Genomic DNA, 25,197 nt, shown 5'->3' on the forward strand with positions numbered 1-25,197 from the left:
CTAGCTCCCGCTCCAAGTAATGGTGTGCATATCCATAGCCGCTCCTTTGTTCATTTTTTTTTTAGAAAGTACACGAAACAGAATCACAGTTTTTGATCAAAAATGTTTTATTTATATTAAATGATATCAAAATATTTCTAACCTTTGATTAGCTTTTAAAAGTAATAAATTTTCTAAATTTGAATCTAACAAACATCCACACTTCTCTCCTAAAACCCTTTTAGTCGCTCAACATGAGCACTAGAAGGAAGCGATATTTTATAAAAAATATTTTTCAATTCAGGAAATTTATCAAAAATGGTAATTTTGATATCATTATTTAAAAAATATTTGTCCAATATATTATCTTCCTGATGATCAATTTCATGGAATCCAAAAAAAATCTTCCAAAACATTGCAGGGTTCCCGTGAACTGTAACTATTTTTGCATCAGGAATTTGTTTCCTTAAAAAATTAATTAATTTGTATTTTAGTTCCATATTTTGTGCACATTTTATCCATTCCCAATTTAAATTGAATGCAGGATGGATAATAGCAGCAAAGAAATTTTCAGCATTATAAATATTTGAAAATCTGCAATAAAGTCATTTAAATAGATAAATTATTTTTTATTTCGATTTCTTCTTCTATGATGTCTGGATCCATAATATCAAAAACTATTTTTTATCATATATATATATAAAATGAATATTGTAACTTAAAAGATTTTCCAAGAAATTTTCAATATTAAAAGAAAGAAAAACTTGATTTTAATATTTTAACTGATTAGGTGAAAAACGGCTCAACATTTAATATTGCATAAATTTAAATAAAATAAAATTTCATTTTTATTAAATTTTAAAATAACTAAATAGATTTATTAATATTTAAAAAATAATTTAATTTATACATTACATTTAAAAGAGCGGTTGAGCAGCGCTGCTCCACTCCAGCTCTAAAAGGAGCTAATTCCCTCCTCTCTCCTGGAGCGCCCTGAACAACTCTACTTGCAATACCAATATAATTGATATTGTATTAATTTTGATATTGGTTTTAAATATCGTATCGGTTAAACAATATTTTCTCTCTTATTTTGCATGGGTTTCTTGAAAGAAGGTTTACAGGAACCACGGAAAAAATATCTCTATGGAAAAAAAATCAAGATAAAAAATCAAGAAAAAAGCCAATATGAAAAATAAAAACTTACTTCAAATTAAGTATCTTTTATTTGATAAAATGCTTGCATCATTAAAAATTATATAATGTTTAGTATTATATAATGTGCAAATAATTATTTTGCGGTTCTAATCACTTAACTTCGTAGATAATAATCCAGTGCTAGCCCATATAAGATTTTACGTAATTGGTAATTTCTCAATTAAAAAGCTTTGCGATCACATGAAATTCTTCTAACAAATAATTTAAAAATTTTTATTTATATTTGAATTTGTATATTTTGGATAAGTTAAGTCGGTTGCCGCCATCTATTTTTATAATACAACACTATTTAGGAACAATAGAAACTAAAAAAGTTATATTACATCTGCCATATTATCTAAAGATGGTAATATTATCTTCTAAAAATTTTTTATTATACAAACTAATTTTGTCTCTTAAATAAAAGGATAATGGAGTATTATCTTTTATTTAGCTTGGTCTCAAGAGGGGGCGGAGGAAATTAATTTAAATTTGAGCAACCCTAAATAAAAAAATACTAGCAAGCTATACTTTTAATTTATTACCTAAATACTTATATGCTTGGAAACAGAAGGACGCAGTGGACGCAGGTTCAATCCTGGTAAGGAGCTAAAAAATTTCGGGTTTTTCTTCAATGATGTATGGCTTTAGATATGATAAATTTCTGAGCTGAGAAATGCCACCCCGGTCACCGACAGGCTTGGACAGCCGGGTGCTAGGATACTTGTCCAATAAACCAAAAAAGACGGCCAGCTGAACCGTGTGTCAGATGATGAGGATTTCTTGGCCAGCGCTAGGATGATGGTGATTTCGGGGGATGTCTACCAAGTTACAATGAACTTGATAACGATACTTTGGTGGGAGATCCATCGGGATTGATACCAGTGGGAGATCAGGATTGGGATATCTGTCGATTTGATAATTCAGTGTGAGGAATACTCAGGTGGGATATCTGGTCGATATTAATTTGATACACCGGTGGGGGAGATCAAGATACTTTGGCCTCGATAGTGATACACCGGTGATCGATACAAATGAAATCGATCAGAAATACAAAGATAAAAATAGATAGCCTGAGTCATAATATAATAGATAAGTGAAGGAGCTTACCACCACAAGAGGTGAAAGCTTTAAAGGAAAAAAAAACAAAAAACTTTTAAATGAAGAATAGATTTGTTTAAAAGCCAGATTTAATGGCCGGATTAAGATTTTAACCTAAATGATATTATTTAAGCATGAAAATTTTGCTCATAGAAATCAAAAAAGTGCGGACTTCTATTTGTCGAATATCGAAGTTTGCATAATTGTCAATCCGAATTATTTATGAGAAATCTATAAATTTAAAAAAAAACTTTCTTAAGCAAACCTAAATGATAAGATCCAATGCCATTCAAGTCTCAATTTTATATACAAATTAATTTAAAACTATGTAAATTATATATATCGATACCCTTTTTTGCCTCCAAGCCTAACTAGGCTAAGCCATAGGGATGGTCCTGTCAACCTATGAGCTAAGCAAAAAATTTCTGTTAAAAAAAAATTGTTAAATAGTTTATAACTATTGCATAAAAATCAAATAATGTTAACAAAAAAAAAAGTAAAAAAAAAAGAAGTTATGATTGTGAAACATGTCATTATTAATGTCTGTCACTTACAAACGTGTGAATTTAGCAATTTAATATTACCAGATGATATGATACAATGCAGAAGGACTCTTATTATAAGAAATATACCCTACTTTTAAATGAATATAGTGAAGTTCTGAAAGTAAATAACCTATTTTATTCTTAAGCACTTTTCCGATAGTATAATAAAGATTTGATTATAAAAATTTCAAACATGAATGCTGTTTTAAAATCTCTTCAATCTAAAAAAGAGTTAATTATATTATAATGCAACACATTAATTATCTGTAAATTTAGATTATTCATGCAAAAACTTGACCAATACAATGATCCATATAGAAATATTTCAAATTCTATTAACTTAAAAGACAATTTTCAATCTAGCATCTATTTGTTAAATAAACAATTAATGACTGATGAATTGTCAAATAAATCAGTATAAAATATATTTTATTATTATATATATTATTTTATTATTAATATATATTTTATTTTTAAGAGCATTTTACAAAAAGGTAAGATAACCCTTTCTGAAGAAAATCTTACATTGATGCCTAGTGATTTAATTTTAAAAAATAAAATAGTAGCACAACCAAATTTTGCAACAATTTTAAATTCTTCTATATCAAGTTGTAATAATAATTTTTCAAGCCCTATTCAAAATATCAAAATTGATAATGCACACTCTAAAAATATATCTCAAATAATAATAAATAATAATAAAAGCATGAACATCAATAAACTCAATTCATTACCACCTCATATTCGGCAACTTTTAATTATTCAATATCCAAAACATACAAATAAAAACGATGGCAGTGTTAATTAATTATATTTCAGTCCCTTATATTCAATTTATATTTTCATATAAATAAAATTTTGCTTTCAAAACATACTAGTAATTTACTTTAAATTCTTGCATCATTACATATGTTTAATTTAATGTTTAAGCGTAAAAGAAAATATTTTTTAATTTCAAATATATTGAGGAAATCCTTTTTATTGGTTTGACTAAATTTTACTTTTTTATAATTTCATATCAAATATTAAAAAAATAAATAATGTAAGGTTCTAAAAAATGCTTAGATAATTATATTACCTTACCTTTTACCAATTTTTAGGGAGTGGGGCTTTACATCATATGACACCTGATTCTAATTTTTATCGACTTGGTTCAAAATGGCAATCAAAATATGTAGCTATAAAACAATCATTCACTAAGGGTGATTTTAAATTTTGAAATATTCTGATTAAACTAGAAATGTATTCCAAATTTCACAATCTTGCTTGGAGTCAGCATCTATATGATAGAATATTCATTAGGCAAACCACCTCAAAAATCTTTATCTACTCCCCATACATTATGAATTGCAAGATTTTAATGATAATAGTACTCTCTTCATATATTTAAAAAAATACTTAAATGATCAATACTCTACTAAAAAAACTATGAATGTATAAAGATTTATTTTTTAGAATATAAATTAGAATAAAAACCTTCCCCTCATTTACGATTAATTTATTCATTTTAAAATATCAGAAAATTATCCATGAATAAGTTTTATTTGAAAAATAATGATTATGATTATATGCAATAGATAGTTTTAGTCAGGGTTGGCAAGTTAGTCAATGAAGGAGTATTTGACCTGGCCAAATATTTAAAAAAATACAAATATATGTTTGATAAAAAGATATAAATATATGTGATCACAATGCTGCATATTTATTGATCCCCAAGAGGTAAATCTTATTAGTCATGAATTAGGCATTTTACAAGGTGATGATCAAAATATTTCAAGTGATATCATAAATTTCAGAAGTAAAAGCATGTTTAATAGAAAATTATGTAGAAAGCAGTAACTTCTATAACAAACAATCAGATTTTAACCTCAAGTTAGTAGAATGGGTTTTTCTAACAGTTCTAGTAAGAGAAGTGGCATTTTACTAACAATTCCTAGAAATTGGTCGATTTGTGTTAATATTCTTAGGGCATGACTAAAATACGCATCCCCGGAAACTACGCGTCCTTACGGGTCCCCAGTCAAACGGGTTTAATTTATATAATATTAATAAAAAATCTTATTTAGCTTTATAAGATGAGTTAAAAAATGTTTTTTATGATTTAAAAAAATTAATAACTTGTAAAATTTTTAAAAAATTATTTTTTACATGAAAAAACTATGCGTCCCCGGTCAAGATACAATTTTTTTAAAAAAATAAAAGCAGATTCATATTTAGATCATTAAATGAATATAGAAAATGTTTTTTATGATTTAAAAAAAATGATAACTTAGTAAAATTTTTAAAAAATTATTTTTTTAAATGAAAAACTAGGCGTCCCCGGTCAAGATACATTTTTTTTTAAAAATAAAAACAGATTCTATTTAGCTCATTAAATGGATACAGAAAATGTTTTTTTTTATTTTAAAAAAAGTAGCAACTTAGTAAAATTTTGAAAAAACACTTTTTTTTCATTTTTTGACTAAAATACGCATCCCCAGTCAAGATAGATTATTTTTATAAAAATAAATATAGAATCGTGTATAGTTTTTCAAGGAGATTCCGAAAATGATATTTATAATTTTTTTTGACTAAACTACGCGTCCCCGGTCAAGATACATTTTTTTTTTTTTTAAATAAAATAATTTTTTAAAAATTTTACTAAGTTATCATTTTTTTTTTAAATCATAAAAAACATTTTCTATATTCATTTAATGAGCTAAATATGAATCTGCTTTTATTTTTTAAAAAAAATTGTATCTTGACCGTGGACGCGTAGTTTTCTCATGTAAAAAAATAATTTTTTAAAAATTTTACTAAGTTATCATTTTTTTAAAAAATCATAAAAAACATTTTTTAACTCATCTTATAAAGCTAAATAAGATTTTTTATTAATATTATATAAATTAAACCCGTTTGACCGGGGACGCGTATTTTAGTCATGCCCTAAAAACAGAAATCTATTGAAGATCTTGAAACAGGAAAATTATTAAAAAATAGGAAAGAAAATAATAATATTGAATATGAATCAGAACAAGACCATATAATATTTTTATCTAGTATTTCAAATTTTTATTTTAAACTAACATTTTGGTATTTTAATTTTCATAAATTTATTGTAGGATTAAATTTTAATTAAATTTACTGAAGGCTAGCATTTTAATTTTCTCAAATTTATTGTAAACTTTTTGATGACACAACATTTAATTTAACTTGAATTTTGCTGATCCACAATATTAATGTTATACTTATAAATTTTTTTAAATGTATTGTAAGTATCTAACATAACTATGAACTGCTCCACAATAATTTTCAATTAAAATATTTGATGAATCAAATTGAATAATTTTTTTATTATTCATAATAAATAAATAATTGAAAATATGAATATTGTATTTTGTAGGTATATTTATAAGTACAATGCACTAACCAAAAGATATTACTAAATTTTATATGAATATTTTATAAGTTAATTTAACTTTATAAATATATCATCTTTATAAGATCACTTAAATTATGCATCAGTAAATAATGCATTTTTAATTATATTTATAAAACATGTAAACTTGAAATAACTATATTTAATTCACATCATAATATAATTATCTGATTTTATCATATTTAATGGAATTTTAATATTTAAATCATGAAATTAAGCATTTTCATAATATAAATGTTTTAAAGATCTATATTTTTTAATCATATATAATGCTTCTAATTCTTTTATCACATAATTTCCTCTATCAATTAATTTATGAATTTCCAAAGGATCTTTGATGTCTTTATTTTTCATAAATGCCTCTTTTAACTTTTTCCTAAAGAATTGTGATCCTTTTGGATAATCTTTTCCCATATAATACAAGTTTTTATAAAGTTGAATAACATGTTTTTTTAAGGTACTATTATTAACGAGTTTTGAATTCATATTACAAAATTAAAAATTTTGTAAAATATTAACCAATGAAGAATAATTTGGGCCCACTTTTTCGAAAATTAAAAAATACCACAAAGGCAAATAAGCTAAAATGGCGTTCAATATGGTCCATACCAATGACATTATGTCATTGGGTTCATAGTAAGTTTGAAGCGAGTTAATAATATTAAATTAAAACATAAAACTTAGCTATAAAAAATAAGTTAAATATATAGTATTATTTATACTGACTTAACTATGACGAAATTTAACTATCGAATTAAGTAAGCTACACAAACACTTAATGAAATCATGGCTGTTACAATTCTGTATAATTGTAATATATTTATCGAAGGATTTAAGGGAGACCAACTAAAAGCTCTAAGGCATACCGAGCTTATTATATGACTTTATTCACGAGAGATTTCAACAATTTGCACCAAAAAGATTTTATTCACGAGATTCCAACAATTTACACTAAAAATTTACTAAATTATTCTAAATTTTTTGTGTATTTATATAAATTTTTATTATGCAAAAAAAAATTGAAAGTAAATTAAAGTTCATCATATAATATATTCCTAAAACTAAATATTCAATAATGTCTAAATATTAAATTACAATCGTCGTAAACTCGATTAATTAAATTAACGCGTAATTATAAAAAATGGAATAAACACATAAATATAACAATGGCTATAATATATTTGAAACATATTATTTAGGCTGATATGAATGATATATAAAATGGCAAAAGGAGAAGGTCTAAATTATTAGATTGTTGTCATTTTTGAGACAGCAAAAGACAAAGTTTCTGGTATTAAAGGCAAAATTTTGTAAATACATTGATTATGGGTACTATTTGGTATAAAATATAAAAATTATTTCAATAATTCCATTGTACTCATTGTTATAAATGAGATTTATATTTATATTATCGTTATAAATGTCATATATATATTATCAATGCCATAAATGTCATAGATACAAATCAATCATATATTAATATATTTCATGAGGTGATTGCCAGTCAAATAAACTTAATTAGTATATTGGCGACGTTGTCGGTGATTTATTATGAACAAAGAAAACAAAAATAAAGTAATTATGAATAAAGAAGAAAAAAATGATAACATTATGATCAAATTCGATAATTTCGATAATCAAAACAACTTTGCTGATTACATTGAATATATTGATGATATGTTGGAGATAAGAGGTATATTAATAAATAATGAAACCAAAAAAATAATATTATTTGCGTATATGGGTATTAGTAATTTAGCAGAGATGAGGTCCTTTGTTTATCCAAAAATATTGAAAGATCTTAATTATGAAGAGATTATTGAAGTTGAAGAAAGTTTTTAAGCCTATTTCAACATTATTTAGCTCGAGAATTAAATTTATTCGGATAGAAAGAGGGGTTGGTGAATCAGTTGCGGAGTTTGCAGCTCGACTTAAAATTGGCTCAAGAATGTAAATTTGAATCTGACCTAGATGAGAGATTGAGGGATCAGATGGTGGCAGGAATCAAAATGAGTGCATTGGAGAAAGATATTCGCACTAGATTTCTAGATGGAATAAATGACTTAGGAGAAATGGTGAGTTTTCAACAGGTTTTAAATATGGCTTTGGCAATGGAAAGGGCTGAGGATGAAGTGACAAATATGATGGTAAAAAAGTCAATAAACCTAAGGAGCAGATAGAGAATAATCAAGAAAATTTTTCAAATCAAAAGTACTCATATAATAATAATAACAAAGAAAAGGGTAATTTTAGTTATTACAATAATAATAATTTTAAGTTTAGAGATAACAATAAATTTAACAATAATGATATGTATAAGTTTAATAAATGCTCAAAATGTGGAAGAACTCATCCCCCTTTTCAATGTTTTGCATCAAGGGTCAAATGTTATAATTGCCAAAAGGTAGGGCATTATGCTAAATATTGTAAGGGACAGAAGTTACATGCTATGCATATAGATGACAATGATTCATCAGATTCAATTAATAATATTTCCCAAATTGGTAGAAATAGTGCACAGATATTGGTTTGGATAAATGGAGTACCTAGAGAATTTGACTATGATACGGGGGCACAGGTATCGGTGATTGGGAAACAATATTGGGATGAAATTGGCCGACCCAAACTTGGACCAACCAAACCTTTATCAGTATATGGTAACCAACCGCTAGATGTGCTGGGTGAAACTATGGTGAGGGTTCGCCTTGGAAAGATAAGCAGATCACTACCGATTGTGGTGACCAGTTCAAATGACATTCCATTATTTGGACTACCATGGATACTGGCATTTAATATGTTTATTCCACGACAAGTGACTATACGTATCACAAATAAAGAGGTTATGACAACCAATAAACAAATTGCTGGCATGACAACAGAATTTATAAGTGTTTTTGATGACATGCCTGGGCGGGTGAATGATATAGAAGTTAGCATACATTTGAGTGAAGCAGCAAGGCCGAAATCATGGCCAGCTCGTAGAGTACCTTTTCCATTACGAAAACCAATTGAAATGGAACTCGATAGATTGGTTAAATCAGGAATATTGAAGGCGATTGATCCAACACAAAAACGATTGACATGGGCCACTCCAACGGTAAACGTACGAAAAACAAATGGAGAAATCAGGATTTGTGCGGATTTTAAGGTGACATTAAACCCATATATTTTGTACGATTATAACATTATACCAACGGTGGATGATCTTTTAACCAAATTAAAAGATGGATTGAAATTTACGGTAATAGATTTGAAAGATGCATATTTACAATTACCAATAAAAGAAAGTTCAAAAGAATACTTAACCATATCGACCCACATTGGTTATTTCCAATATCAATGTATGCCTTTCGGTCTTTCTAGTGCGCCGACCATATTTCAAAGATATATGGACAATTTATTACAAGACTGCCAAATGACTGGAGTATATCTTGACGATATTATCATAACGGGGAAAAATGATGTAGAACATTTGAATAACGTAAAAAAAGTACTAATGAAACTAAAACAGGTGGGTATGATGGCAAAATGGGCCAAAATACGTTTTTTAAATGAATCAGTTTCTTTTTTGGGTTTCGTAATAGACAAATATGGAATACATCCAGCGAAAGAAAAAATAGATGCTATTCGAAAGATACCAACTCCTAATAATATACACCAATTACGATCTTTTTTAGGACTTGTGAATTATCACGAGAGATTTTTGCCACATCTACATGGAATTGCCGCTCCTCGGCATAAATTAACAAGCATTAAATTTTGCTGGGGTTGGTCGGACAAGGAACAAGAGGTATTTGATAAAATAAAACAGCTTTTGTCAACAAATAAAACGCTAATTCCATATTCGCCAAACTTGCCAATTATATTGGAATGTGACGCTTCCAACACTGGTTTTGGAGCTGTGTTATGTCATTTAGTGAAAAAAGATATTAGCAGACCAATCGCATTTGCCTCGCGAACACTTCTAGAGTCAGAGAAAAATTATGCACCAATAGAAAAAGAGGCACGAGCACTTTTGTTTGGTATGGAAATCATACATTCATTTTTGGTCGAAAATTTTTATTACGAACAGATCACAAACCTTTGGAAAAATTATTTGGTGATAAACGGGAACTACCAAAAATATCCAATAGTCGATTAACGCGCTGGGCTTGGAAAATGTCCGCATATGATTTTGATATTGAATATGTTCCTGGAAAAGATAATAAAGTAGCTGATACATTATCTAGACTGCCAATAGATGGCCTAAAATCAAATAATGATCAAAAAAACGCGTTAAAAATTAGAGCTATAAATTTGCACGATATAAATATTAGTCAAGTTGAACTCCAAAAGGAAACAAGGAATGATAGCTTGTTTAAAAAAGTAGTTAAAAAACATTGAGCATGGATGGGTGGATTTTGAAGCGAAAAAAAATACAGAGTTAGTTAGTTTTTATAATCGTAGAGAGAAATTGTCAGTAGATCATGATGTTATTGAATGGAATGGGAGGTTGGTAATTCCAACCATTTTGAGGAAATCAATTTTAACGATTATACACAGAGGGCATCCAGGAATAAATGCTATGAAATCAATTTTTAGAATGTATTGCTGGTGGCCGAATTGCGATAAAGATATTGAACAATATGTTCGTCAATGTATGCCTTGTCAAAGTAATCGGTCGAATATTATGGAGGTTCCTTTATATTCGTGGAACATATCTAATATACCATGGGAACGAATTCATTTGGATTTCGCGGGGCCTATTGATTCGTATTCATGGTTAGTTGGAGTTGATGCACATACTAAATGGGCTGAGGTTGAGTTAATGAGAGAGACCACGTCCACGACAATGATCAGGGTTTTAAGGAAATGGTTCGCACGGTTTGGAACACCTAGACAAATCGTATCAGATAATGGACCTCAATTTATTTCTGGAGAATTTCGAAAATTTTGTTTCGAGAAAAATATTAAATTGATACATACAACACCGTACCATCCAAAAACGAACGGTTTAGCGGAAAGAACGATACGAACCCTCAAGAGTCGATATTTTGCAACTAGGAAAGACATCAGGGAGCCCGAGGAAGCCATGGGAGAAGTTTTGCTAGCATATAGAATGGGTGAGCATCAATCAACTGACGTTCACCGGCTAGGTTATTATTGGGGCGAAATTTAAAAACGGGATTGAATTGGTTACGTCCTAATGTTAGTTATGAAATGGAACGATCGAATATACGACAAAAAGTAGCGCATGATGAACATAGTCATAGGAGAGAATTTGAGATTGCACAACCGGTATGGGTGCATAATGAAATAAATTCAGGTTGGAGAGAAGGAATTATAAAATCCAGAACTGGCAGATATTCTTATTTGGTAGAAAGCAAGGATAGAATGGTACGAAAGCATACGGATCAACTTCGAAAAAGGGAGGTAGCTAAAGAAATGGAGAAGTCTGGGCCAGGGAAAGAAAATGGAGAAAATATGGAGTCAGAGAGAGAAGAGGAAAATATAAAAAATAAAGAGTCGGATATAGTTGAGATTTTAGAAAATGTGGAAGATAACAGAAAACTAGAAACGCGGAAATCACAAAGAGCCAGGAAACCTACAAATCGGCTTATTAAGGAATTGTAAGATCATATGTGTGGGGATATGTTATAAATGAGATTTATATTTATATTATCAATGTTATAAATGTCATATATATATATTATCAATGTTATAAATGTCATAGATACAAATCAATCATATATTAATATATTTCATGAGGTGATTGCCAGTCAAATAAACTTAATTAGTATACTCATTATATCTATTGATTTGTGATATTATTTTGATTATTATCTTGAGTAAATAAATCATAATGGTAAATAGCCTTGTAAAATAAGAAATGGAAATATTATATATATTGTTACATTGAACTGGAAGATAATTGTTTACTAATAACACTTTCTTGAATAGTAATTATTTATAATCTTCCATTGCATGGTTCGTTAGGACATATATGATATACTGTATAACTAATGTAGTCTGTTTTTTAGAGGTAAATAATGTTAGAAGAGAATGCTAATACACAATCTTTCATTTGGTTTGTTAGAACATGTATGATATGCTGTACGCATAATGTAAATTGTAATCTTTTATTTTAAATGTAAACAATGTTAGAAGAGGATAATCATACATAATCTTTTATTGAAGGGTTTGTTAGGACATTTATAATATGCTATTTAACTCATTGACCTTAAAGGTAAATAATGATAGAGATATTTTTTGACTGATATGACATATTCTAACAAATGTATTTAAAAAAATATATATTTATATAAAATACTATATATAACCATTCTTTTTCATTATTCAAAACTCAAATATAGAATTAGATATTATAGATTTATACATGTATATTTAGGATCATGCCCAATATTTTCCTATGGGGAGGGGGTAGAAATTGAAGGTCTTTAGTTCTACTTATTGTGAACCAAGGGCGTAGTTGGGTAGGTGCTTATGCCCCCCCCCCCTTAAAAATTATCAAATTTTGTAAAATACCCTATTTTTATAAAAGCACCCAATTTTTATATAAAGCACCAAACAAATACATTAATAATTTATTTAAGTGCTAATTGTCAAATTTTAGTACTTATATAATATAATATAAAAATTATTTCCCTAATGGCATTAAATCATTTTCATACATTCATTTTTGCGCTGATTTTTAAATATAAAATGCTATTTTCTAATTAACTTTATGTGTTTTTGATTAGTCCTATTTTAATCTGAAAAAGTACAAAATCGAAAAAAAGATCTCAGCAAAAGTTCTGCTATAAAAAAATTATCGATAGCTAAACGGTATGCAAATGTGGATTCACGATAAAAATATATTCATAAATCATCTTTAATAAACTAGCTATAGAAGCAGAGTCGAACCACGAAACCTGGACGAACTGTTTTAATTTTCTGAATTGTAAACGAAAGGTTTTAAAGAAATATAAAAAGAATTAACCGAACTGTCATGAATAATATTGAAAACAGTTTTTAAAATAATTAATTTACTAAATTATAAATTTTAATTTTCCTTGAGGGCAATTTAAATTCGTGATCTTTTCAAATTATACTTTTTTTATACAAATAAATCGCCTTTATCTTCATAACAATATAAAGTTTATTGTTTTTACTTTATATACTTAATTTAATAGAATTTAGGAATTACTAATTAATTAGATAAAAAATGATCTTAAAACAGTTATTACACAATACTATTTTTGGCTAAATTAACAAGTTTTCTTATATATATGTCGTATTGGGATATGGAATCACGTGGGAGTCGGAATCCCAACGTGGGGATTAAAGATCTTGAATCCCCACGTCGGGATCTTTTTTTTTAAATATTTTTTTTAAAATATTTAAAAAATATTCCGAATCCCTATAAAAAAAAATTCCGAATCCCCATGAAAAAAAAATATTAAAATATATTACTTTTTCTTCTCTTTTGCAACTGGCACCATATAATTAAAAGGCCAAAATAAGGGATTTAAAAAGATAGTTTAAAAAAAAGTAAATAGTAAAATATTAAGGCATATAATGAATGAAAAGAGATGAGGTTAAGACTATTTTGTTTTAAAAAATATTTATAAATATATTTATAAAAAAATCCGAATTATTGCAACAAATCTCGTTGAACATTTAAGCAGGGACCCGAACGGTTCAGTTTGGTTACGGTTCAGTATGTAAAAAATTATAATGGTTTACATTTTGGTTACGGTTCTTGAGAAGAAATTTATAAAGGTTTGGTTCGGTTCAACTAATTATAAAGGTTTAGTTCATTACGGTTAGAAATTTATTTTTTATTGAAGCAACACCATCTTCTAATTTATTTATATTATAAGCATCTATGAAATATATATACCCCCCCCCCCACCCCCACCACCACTTCCCAAACCAAGTCATACCCTCCAGAGGTCTGCATTGGGGTATTTTTGGATCAAACGCCCGCCCATCCAATGTTTTAAAAAATTTAACCCGCCCGCCCAGCCCGCCCATAGTTTTCAAAAAAATATATACCCGCCCGCCCCGCCCATTTGTCTAAAATTCCTTACCCGCCCGCCCATCCACCCATTAGTCTAAAATTTTTTACCCGCACGCCCATTATTTATAAAAAAATTTTAACCCAAGCCCGCTTATAAAATTTAATTATGGTCATTCTTTCATTTTTTTTAAGCATCTAATAAAAATATTTCAGCATTACATCTATACAAAAAGTTTATAATTTAGAAAATTAATATAAGTATAAAAATAATCAATGTAAATTATGGACAATTTATTTGATCAAATTGAATATTGAAAAAAATATAAATGTAAAATTAATATTATATGTAATTATAATGCAAAAATAATAATGAATCGATATTTTCTGGATCCAAACACGTTCTTCTTTGTTCTAAAAATCTTCCAGCAATGCTAATTCCGCGTTCGGAAGAAGCACTAGAAAAGTTTTATTACATTCCCATAAAAGGAAATTTTTAATAGACAAAAACATATATTTATTCTAAGAAAAAAGTTTTATTGTTGTGTTTATTACATAATATAGTTAGGTAAATGTTCTTCACTTAAAAAAAATACGATTGGTACAATAAAAAAAGAAATATTGTTATAGATCATTAAAACAATTATTTTTAGTTTGTTTTTGAACAGCGTCTACATGGCAGAAAATTTGATGGAGGCAACCCCCATCCCAAATCTACCCCTACCCCCCTAAAAAAATTTCGCGGCCTTCGGCCGCGATATTTGCCTTAATCAAGAAAATCTTATATTAAGTCACTATTTATACCCTTACAAACATTCAGACCTGCTTTGGAAAAAAAAATTTACAAACTGATAACTATTGTTACTATCCGTTTTCAATTAACTTATATTTAAGTAGGTAGTGCAATCTTTTCATAATTTGATTGATAATCAATTTATTTTCATAAAAATTAATATAATAGTATTAAATGAGATAACATATTTACATTACTATAAAAAAATATCAAAAATTTAGTAAAAAAATATAAGATGAGTAATTTTAAAGAGGTATAGCTTGATTCTATAATTACTAATACCTTTATATTAAGTAAAAAAAACAAAATGAGTAATTTTAAAGAGGTATAGCTTGATTCTATAAATACTAATGCCTTTATATTAATTAAAAACATTCATATAGATATAACTATTATATAAAAAAAATTTTTATGTAAATATAACTTTTATATAAAATATTAGAATAAAGAATATAGTATATTTTGCACAAGAATTATAAAAACATTTATGTAAATATAACTATTATATAAAATATAAAATGAATAGAGTATATTTTGCACTGGAAATATAAATTTTTTTATGTAAATATAACTTTTATATAAAATATGAGAAAAAAATGAATATAGTTGCACTGGAATTATAAAAACATCTATGTAAATATAAGTTTTATATAAAATATTAAAATAAAATGAATATAATATATTTTGCACTGGAATTATAAAAACATTTATGTAAATATAACTATTATAAAATATTTAAATAAAATGAATATAGTATTATATTATGCACCGGACTAGAATGATATAAAAAACTATTAAATTAAATTTACATTATTAAAAAGGCGTATATAATTAGCTGTGAAAAAGATATAACTTATTTTATTAATAATTTAGTTAATCTTTTAGACGTAGATGCAAATCGCGTTATAATGTCGTCTATTTTAAATCTTTCAAAAACATCAATTTCGCTGGATATTAGAAGTAAATTTTCTAAAAAGGGGTCAGAAATTTTATTCCGCATTCTAGTTTTATTTATTTTGACTTTGCTCATCACTCTTTCGGCTGAACAAGAAGTAGTTGGTAGAGTCAATAAATATTTATATAATAAATATAAATTAGAATAAGAATTTAATTTATTTAAAAGACGATATGGTAGTATAAATGAATATTTTATCCATTTTTTTGTATTAATTATGTTATCGTTATTGATATCTTCCTCGGTTTCATCGTTTACAATACCTTTAATTATATATAATTTTAAATAAAATATCAATAAATTACTTTCATCAATATATAACCCATCATTCTTTTTTATTTTCAAAAGATCCTTGCAATAAATGATTGCTTGTGAATCCAAATATAAAGATCGAAAATCATTATATTCACGAGCAATATCTTGAGCATTTAATTGGTAAGTATGACAAATTTGAGATATTTGCCACCCTTCTATTCTATCATTGGCTATAATTCCAGCTGGTGTAAAAAGAGATATTTGAGATAAAAAATTTAAACAATCATAATTAAATCTTTCATTTAAATCATTAATGATTGTATCAAGCACAGGGAAAAATATTTCCCTTTTATATCTATAATGCTAAATAATAATTTTAAATCTTTTTTTATTCAACTTGTTTTTTTTTGTTTAACATAATTATTGAATGCTGTTTGATCAAATTTGAATATTGATTTTATATTATGCAATTCCGTTGTAACATTATTCTTTTTCAAATAACTGTTAGATAAGGAATGCAATTTTAAAAAAATATTATCCCCATTAGCTACATTTTAAAATTATTTATAGAAATCGTAACTAATTTTAACCTCTTAGTCTTTGTAATTTATTTTTTGTGTGTTGTATTAATTTAGTTACCATAGCCAAATCATTACCAACTGCCTGCATTTCAATACAAGCCTCATGTGTGCATTTCAATATTTCTTTCAAAATAAATAGACTTAATATGAAATCTTCATCCTTAATTCTTGTTAATAATCCATCGGCAATAGAAGAGGTGCTTGGGTCATTAGAATCTTTTAATTCATTTAATGATGCTATAATATGTTCATAAACATCTAAAAAAATTTCTACAGCTTTATAAGATGATGACCAATTTCTAAAAAAAGATAAGTTACATTAAAAATATTATATTTACCTTGTTGTATTTTTTATTCTTTTAAGAGATTTTTTAGACTTTGTCATTTGATATTTAACAAACACTCCTTGACGTCTTACCCCATTCATGAAATTATATAACTCATCCAATATTCCCATTACCTTTTTCATTTCTATTTTGCATCCACAAACATGAGCAACTACTAAATTGAGCCTATGTGCATGGCACCAAATATATATGGCTTTTGGAGCCTCTTTCAATATTAAAGCCTGCATTCCTTTGTATACTCCTCTCATATTCCCTGCACCATCCATACTTTGCCCAACCATATAATCAAGAGGAAGACCAAGATCTTTGAACTTAGAAAAAACATGTTTCTTTATATTTTCCCCGGTGGTTTCTGATGTTGTAAAAACATGGATGATCCTTTCTACAGGATGTGGATGCGGATCATCTTCTATATATCTTACAAGTAAAGCAATGCATTCTTTTTTAGACACATCATATGTTCCATCTAATATGATGCTATAGGCACAATTCTCTTTAATTTTTTGAATAATACATTTTATTATTTTTATCTTAATGACTTCAATAATTTTTTTCACATGGCCATATGACAATAAATTTATATAAGGTCTTGAAATTTTATCTGATTTTTTTCTCCTCAATTTTTCGTTGTTATCAATGTATGCCCGTAAAGTTGGAACCGTTTTTGCCATTAATTTTATGAGGCACATAAAATTACCTTCATTCGAATTAGTGCCCCAAAAGGCTATGTTACATTTTATAAGGTATATAATGGCATCAATAATATTATGAACTATATTACGATTTTCCATTATTATATCAAGCCTATTTGATAGAAAATGATCTTGAATACGCTTATTTGCAAGCCAAGTCATGTTGGTGTATTCACAATCCTTATGAATAGAAGATGACTCATGTCTCTCTAAGTCACGCTTAAAATTTTTCCAATTATTTACTCCAAGTTGAGTCCAAAAAGTATTGGATTTAGGGCCACCAAACATAAGACAATAAAGACAAAAGACTTTGTCTAAAGTGGTGCTATAGGATAACCAATTTCTTGGTTTGAGGGAACCATCAATATTAACCTTTTTATAATAGGATATATTCATGCTCCTATTTAAAAGTAGAAATAATGGATGCGTAAAAATTAATAAAAATTAAATTTTTTAAAAACCTTTTGTGAGTAACAGGATATTGAAATATATTTGAACATGGCTGACATGGGCCTATGGAAATTATGAAATTAATCAAGATATTTGTCATTCTAAAGAATATGAAATGAAAAGGGTCATTAGGCTCCTTTTTTTTATATAATTGAATAATATTTGGGCCTTTAATGTTTGAAATATTTTGGCTTGCATTGGGATTGATAATTGGATGAAAAAAAGATATAATTGGGGAATTTTCAATAACTTTGTGTGTTTGCTAATTATTATTAAAGAGTGTATAGTTTTATTTAAATTAAATACCTCATCATTCAAAATCAGCAGATCACTGGAACTGGGCATTGTATGAGAAGATAATATAATTTGGGAATCTTCAGTAAAAGATTTGTGCTAATTATTAAATAAAGAATAATTAAAATTTGTTTATTCATGAAAATATCTGAATATCCTCATTTATTCCCTTCAAAATTATAAAAGAAATCTTATTTAAATTAAGTACCTCATTATTCAAAATCAGCAGATCACTGGAACTGGGCATTGTATGAGAAGATAATATAATTTGGGAATCTTCAATAAAAGATTCATGCTAATTATTAAATAAAGAGTGGTTAAAATTTGTTTACTTATGAAAATCTTAATTTTAATAAAAATTTTATTCTTAATTAAGATATAGAAAAGTGGAAAATATTTCATAATTTATTCACTTCAGAATTATCAAACAAATCTTATTTAAATTAAGTACCTCATCATTCAAAATCACCAGATCACTGGAACTGGGCATTGTATGAGATAATATAATTTGGGAATCTTCAGTAAAAGATTTGTGCTACTTATTAAATAAAGAATAATTAAAATTTGTTTATTCATGAAAATATCTGAATATCCTCATTTATTCCCTTCAAAATTATAAAAGAAATCTTATTTAAATTAAGTACCTCATTATTCAAAATCAGCAGATCACTGGAACTGGGCATTGTATGAGAAGATAATATAATTTGGGAATCTTCAATAAAAGATTCATGCTAATTATTAAATAAAGAGTGGTTAAAATTTGTTTACTTATGAAAATCTTAATTTTAATAAAAATTTTATTCTTAATTAAGATATAGAAAAGTGGAAAATATTTCATAATTTATTCACTTCAGAATTATCAAACAAATCTTATTTAAATTAAGTACCTCATCATTCAAAATCACCAGATCACTGGAACTGGGCATTGTATGAGATAATATAATTTGGGAATCTTCAGTAAAAGATTTGTGCTACTTATTAAATAAAGAATAATTAAAATTTGTTTATTCATGAAAATATCTGAATATCCTCATTTATTCCCTTCAAAATTATAAAAGAAATCTTATTTAAATTAAGTACCTCATTATTCAAAATCAGCAGATCACTGGAACTGGGCATTGTATGAGAAGATAATATAATTTGGGAATCTTCAATAAAAGATTCATGCTAATTATTAAATAAAGAGTGGTTAAAATTTGTTTACTTATGAAAATCTTAATTTTAATAAAAATTTTATTCTTAATTAAGATATAGAAAAGTGGAAAATATTTCATAATTTATTCACTTCAGAATTATCAAACAAATCTTATTTAAATTAAGTACCTCATCATTCAAAATCACCAGATCACTGGAACTGGGCATTGTATGAGATAATATAATTTGGGAATCTTCAGTAAAAGATTTGAGCTAATTATTAAATAAAGATTAATTAAAATTTGTTCATGAAAATATCTGAATATCCACATTTATTCCCTTCAAAATTATAAAACAAATCTTATTTAAATTAAGTACCTCATTATTCAAAATCAGCAGATCACTGGAACTGGGCATTGTATGAGATAATATAATTTGGGAATCTTCAATAAAAGATTTGTGCTAATTATTAAATAAAGAGTAGTGAAAATTTTAGGCAAATGACTTATTTTATTCTTAATTATAATATATAAATTTTTTTTTAACAAAAGTTGAAATATTTAAATATTCTTATAATTTATTTCCTTCAAAATTGATAAAGGGCATAATAAAAATGTACCTATATATTAAAAATCTTATCTTTAATAAAAATTAAAAGTATTATGCTCAAATTATAGATGAAGAATTGGTTTCTACTAATTCACAAAATTTAAGGTTATTTTTACTTATATTTATTGTCATGAATTAAAATAATATATATAAAAAATTACTTTTTGGAAGTAAGATGTTATTGATTTTTTTTGTAACTTGGTTTCAACCCCATTTGTGATATTGAATGGAATATCTTTATTTAAGGATACCCAATTATTATCCTTTTTGATAGCTATCTTTGTAAATTTGATATCAGATAACTTGACATGAGGATGTTTATGTTTATAATGGTTATTTATTTTGTCACTTCTTATTTTAGAAGTTTTACAATTAATATAGTCACATTTGACTTTATATATTGTTTTGTTACTTGGCATCTAGAATAAAAATGAAATAAATATTTAGATAATATTTTTTTACTCACTGATGGCCATCAAGAATGATGGAGAATCATAATTTTATCCTTTATTTGACGGTGGATGGCTGAATCTTAAAATTCTCCTATCTTATGAGGTGTGATTCAGAAATTAAATTTATATTTGTTTAAATGAGGGTGTAATTTTAAAATTTTCCAGTGGTTTTACAAAATATATTAAAGAAATATATATTTAGATATTTTAATATATGTGCACAATAAATTTTTATTCATTTGTATTATATTTTTAATCTAAAAAATATATTAAAATCTTTTAAAATAAATTCTTATTCATTTGTATTTGTAATTTATAATCAAAAAAATATATTCTAGACCCTTATTGTTTTTAAATTAAAATTCATAAATATACACTCTATTAACATATTTTATAAAAATAATGAAAAATTTACTGATTCAATCATCATCATATAAAGGAAATTTATTATGCACCCATCATTGAATAAAGAAGAAAATTCTGATTACCAGTCATTCATAATGGACTATCAGCTATTAACTTATATTTTTGATAATGTTTTCTTAAAAGATTCCTATTATATTATATGTAAGCTTAATGCATGGTCACAAAAAATATAATATTTTTTGTTATTTATGCCAAAACAATCATGGATCAATATTTCCTCCATTATACACTTCACAATTGATTTCTTTATTTCTTAGTGTCCAACAATTTTTAGAAATGTATGATGCTTTGAAATCATAGTTTCTTTAAATTAACAATCCTAATAAATTTTGCAAATAATTGAAAACAGGCATATTTGTGATTTGCCCATTCATTTATCTTCAAATAAAGTCTGAGAAATGATATATTTTAATCATTGAAATTAGAGACCTTCACTGGCATTGATTTCTTCATCCAGCCTAGGTCATAAGTAAAAATAATTTTCAGGCCCAGTTCATGTTTAATGGAAATCCAAACCCAAACCACATCATAGGTTTCAAAGATTATTCCCAAGCCATATCCAAAAATTTAATTTATTGTTAACAAAAATAAACAATATTTCAGTATATGGAATCACTTTGTCAATTCATTTAATTGAAATCTTTTCTTAAATCAATAATCAAATGAGAGGAATAGATTATCTGTTCATTCTCCCAAGATTTCTATAAATATTTAGAAAAAAGGCCAAATATATTATGGAAAATTTGATGTTATATAAAATTTATCTAATAATGAAATAAAAAATTTATCAATTCTTTTAACAAATTTTTTATCACACAATGGTTTTCACCTCTCACTTATAATTTTGTATATAATTTACACTTACCTCAAAGAATCATTTATCATAAATAGAAATCAATTATGGGTCCAACCTGATTGCCTCACAAAAATGTGGTAATATTTACCCCATTGAAAATGATTATTTAAAAAATTATTAGCAAAAATAATTGCCATGGTTCAAAACCCAGATAACTTATTAAGTATACATATTAAGATTAAATAAAAATAGCTTCATTCTTTATTATATTTATTTATCTATCATCAAATTAAGGAAAATGCAATTATATGCTTAAAAAATTACCTTTTTAAAATCCAAAAATGTTTCTTTATATTGTTAATTGAGTAGGATTATCTTATCATAAAAGGGATTCTTTATTCAAAAGGTCCTTATTATAAAAAAATATATATTGATAATTTAAAATTGATACTGTGAAAATCTAAATCCCATTATGTAAATGAATTTTCTAAAAATTTAAAAAAATAAATATAGTGTATAATATTTATAAATTGACAGATATCTTTTCTTTAATTGACATTTTTCAGAAAATCAACGATAATCATATCGATTATTGGATTTAAAAATATCATAATACAAGTCAAAAATTACCCTCCAAAAATCAATACCTACCCCCCAAAAACAAATGCCTACCCCCCAAAAATCAATATCTACCCCCCAAAATTAATACCTACCCCCCAAAATGCCAATATTTTTTGGAGGCATTTGTCTCCTACCCCCCGGCCATGTAGACACTGTTTTTGAACAAAAATTTTAAATTTCCTTAACCCGCCTGTCCATTGTTTAAATTTCTTAACCCGCCCGCCCAGCCAGCCCATAGTTTCAAATTTTTTAACCAGCCCGCCTGCCCATTCTCGAAAAATATTTTACCCACCCATCCGCCAGCCCACTTAGTGGGCGGACGTAGGCGGGCGGGCCGAAACCTCGCCCAATGCAGACCTCTAATACCCATTAAGACCAAGAATGAAGACTTTCAGTAAAAATATTAAAATTAGCTATTATTTGATGCCCATATCGATATTTTGTGTTGATAAAAATATTTCTGACCCCCAAGACCTAGACTCGTGGTTGGTTTTTTTCGACCAAGAACCCGAGTCGAAGTCGTAAAAAATGGCCCAACCCTGAGCCAGGGTCGAAAAATCGACTACGACCCAGCCCGACCCATTGGGCCTGTTGACCCGATCCGGGTAGTTTACTGGGCCTGCCTACTGGGTCGACTTGCGGGTCGATTGGCTGGGTTGGCCTGCTGGGTCGATCTGCTGGGTTGGCTTACTGGGTCGATTTGTTAGGTCAACAAAATATATAGAAAATTAAACTAGTTTGTTTTAATCCGTGTTTATTGTTTTTGATTTAGAAAGATGTTCAAAAATCTTTGGTTCTAGTAATAAATAGGCACTGCCATTATATTTTACTCCACGAGGAAAATATAAATGTAAAATTTAAAAAAAATTTATCTTAAGCCTATTTAAAGTTTTTGATACTAGAAAGATGTTTGTAAACCTTTGGGTCTTGTAATAAATTGGCACTGCTGTTATATTTTACTCCACGAGGAAAAGAATTGCGAATTATTTTTAAGACTTGGTTTAAACCTAGTTAAATGTTTATGATATTAGGAAGATGTTCTAAAACTTTTGGGTCAAGTAATAAATTTGCATCGCCATTATATTTCACTCCACAAGAAAAAAATAAATTGTGAAAATTTTTTAAAAATATATTTTATAGCTTGTTAATAGTTTTTGATATTAGAAAGATGTTCTTAAATCTTTGGGTCTTGTAATAAATTGGCACTATTGTTATATTTTACTCCTTGAGGAAAGGAGTTTATATTTTTTAAGTTGTTTTAAACCTAGTTAAATGTTTATGATATTAGGAAGATATTCTAAAACCTTTGGGTCTAGTGATTAATTGGCACTGCTATTATATTTTACTCCACAAGGAAAAAATAATGTGAAAATTTTTTAAAATTTATCTTAGGCTTAGTTAAAAGTTTTTGATACTAGACAGATGTTCTTAAACCTTTGGGTCTTTAAATAAATTGCCACTGCTGTTATATTTTACTCCACGAAGAAAAAAATTTATGAATTATATTAAAGACGTTGTTTAAACCTAGATAAATGTTTATGATATTAGGAAGATGTTCTAAAAACTTTGAGTCTAGTAATAAATTTGTACTGCCATTATATTTTACTCCACAAGAAAAAAATAAATTGCAAAAAAAATTTTAAAATTTTTTTATACCTAATTAAAAGTTTTTGATACTAGAGAGATGTTCTTAAACTTTGTGTCTTGTAATAAATTGGCACTGCTGTTATATTTTACTCCACGATGAAAAAAATTGTGAATTTCTTATAAGACATTGTTTTAAATCTAGTTAAATGTTTATGATATTAGGAAGATGTTCTAAAATCTTTGGATCTAGTAATAAATTTTCACTGCCATTATATTTTACTCCACAAGAATAAATTCTAAAAATTTTTTAAAAATTTATCTTAAGTCTATTTAATAGTTTTTGATACTAGAAGGATGTTTTAGTATCTTTGAATCTTGGAATAAATTGGCACTACTGTTATATTTTAACTCACGAGGAATATAAAATTGCGATTTTTTTTTAAGACGTTGTTATATACCTAGTTTGTTTGTGATATTAGAAAGATTGTCTAAAACCTTTGAGTCTAATAATGAATTGGTACTTCCACTATATTTTCTCCACGAGGAACTAAATTATTAATTTTTTAAAAAATTTTGTCTTAAACTTAGTTTAAAGTATATGATACTAAAAAAAGTGTTCAAAAACTTTTGTGTTTAGTAATAAATTAGCATTGTTATTATATTATACTCCACGAGGAAAAAAATTTAAGAAAATTTATTAAAAATTTGCTTTAAGTTTTTAGTTAAAAGTTTTTGATAATAGAAAGAGGTTCTAAAACTTTACGATCTAGTAATAAATTGGCACTAGCATTTTATTTTACTCCACGAGGAAAAATATATTACGAAAATTTTTTAAAATTATGTTTTATGCTTAGTTAAAAGTTTTTGATACTAAAAAATGTTCAAAAATCTTTGGCTCTAATAATAAATTGGCACTGCCATTATATTTTACCCCACGAGAAAAAATAAATTATGAGAAAAAATAAA

The 25,197-nt window shown here is 26.7% G+C and overlaps 2 protein-coding genes and 1 long non-coding RNA gene across 7 annotated transcripts; 2 read left to right on the forward strand and 1 right to left on the reverse strand.

The window, feature by feature from the left end:
- Positions 1-2,846: 2,846 nt before the first annotated feature.
- Positions 2,847-4,222, forward strand: LOC135927184 (uncharacterized). The gene is made up of 4 exons (XR_010571978.1): positions 2,847-2,943; positions 2,983-3,053; positions 3,099-3,237; positions 3,301-4,222. It is a non-coding gene; the product is annotated as an uncharacterized LOC135927184 (long non-coding RNA).
- Positions 4,223-11,439: 7,217 nt separating this feature from the next.
- LOC135926881 (uncharacterized) lies at positions 11,440-11,853 on the forward strand. The gene has a single exon (XM_065462815.1). The coding sequence runs from the start codon at positions 11,440-11,442 to the stop codon at positions 11,851-11,853; it is 414 nt and encodes a 137-aa protein (XP_065318887.1).
- Positions 11,854-16,138: 4,285 nt separating this feature from the next.
- LOC135927639 (uncharacterized) lies at positions 16,139-22,592 on the reverse strand. Of its 5 annotated transcripts, none has more exons than XM_065463761.1 (17): positions 22,475-22,592; positions 22,348-22,432; positions 20,812-20,896; positions 20,511-20,768; positions 20,119-20,202; positions 19,930-20,013; positions 19,687-19,773; positions 19,494-19,577; positions 19,251-19,337; positions 19,058-19,141; positions 18,815-18,901; positions 18,619-18,705; positions 18,324-18,574; positions 17,162-18,262; positions 16,833-17,122; positions 16,293-16,789; positions 16,139-16,250 (listed from the first exon to the last, which is right to left on the reverse strand). In XM_065463761.1, exons 4-16 carry the CDS (start codon positions 20,766-20,768, stop codon positions 16,635-16,637), a joined length of 2,739 nt encoding a protein of 912 aa, XP_065319833.1. In that variant the 5' UTR covers positions 20,812-20,896; positions 22,348-22,432; positions 22,475-22,592; the 3' UTR covers positions 16,139-16,250; positions 16,293-16,634. The 5 variants fall into 5 exon arrangements, with proteins under 5 accessions (XP_065319833.1, XP_065319832.1, XP_065319831.1 ...); XM_065463760.1 differs by having other exon boundaries at positions 20,812-21,928; XM_065463759.1 differs by having other exon boundaries at positions 20,816-22,301.
- Positions 22,593-25,197: the final 2,605 nt, after the last annotated feature.

The sequence above is a fragment of the Gordionus sp. m RMFG-2023 genome, chromosome 3, assembly GCF_954871325.1.
Source record: "Gordionus sp. m RMFG-2023 chromosome 3, tfGorSpeb1-WG-v2, whole genome shotgun sequence".
Taxonomy (NCBI): Eukaryota; Metazoa; Nematomorpha; class Gordioida; order Chordodea; family Parachordodidae; genus Gordionus; species Gordionus sp. m RMFG-2023.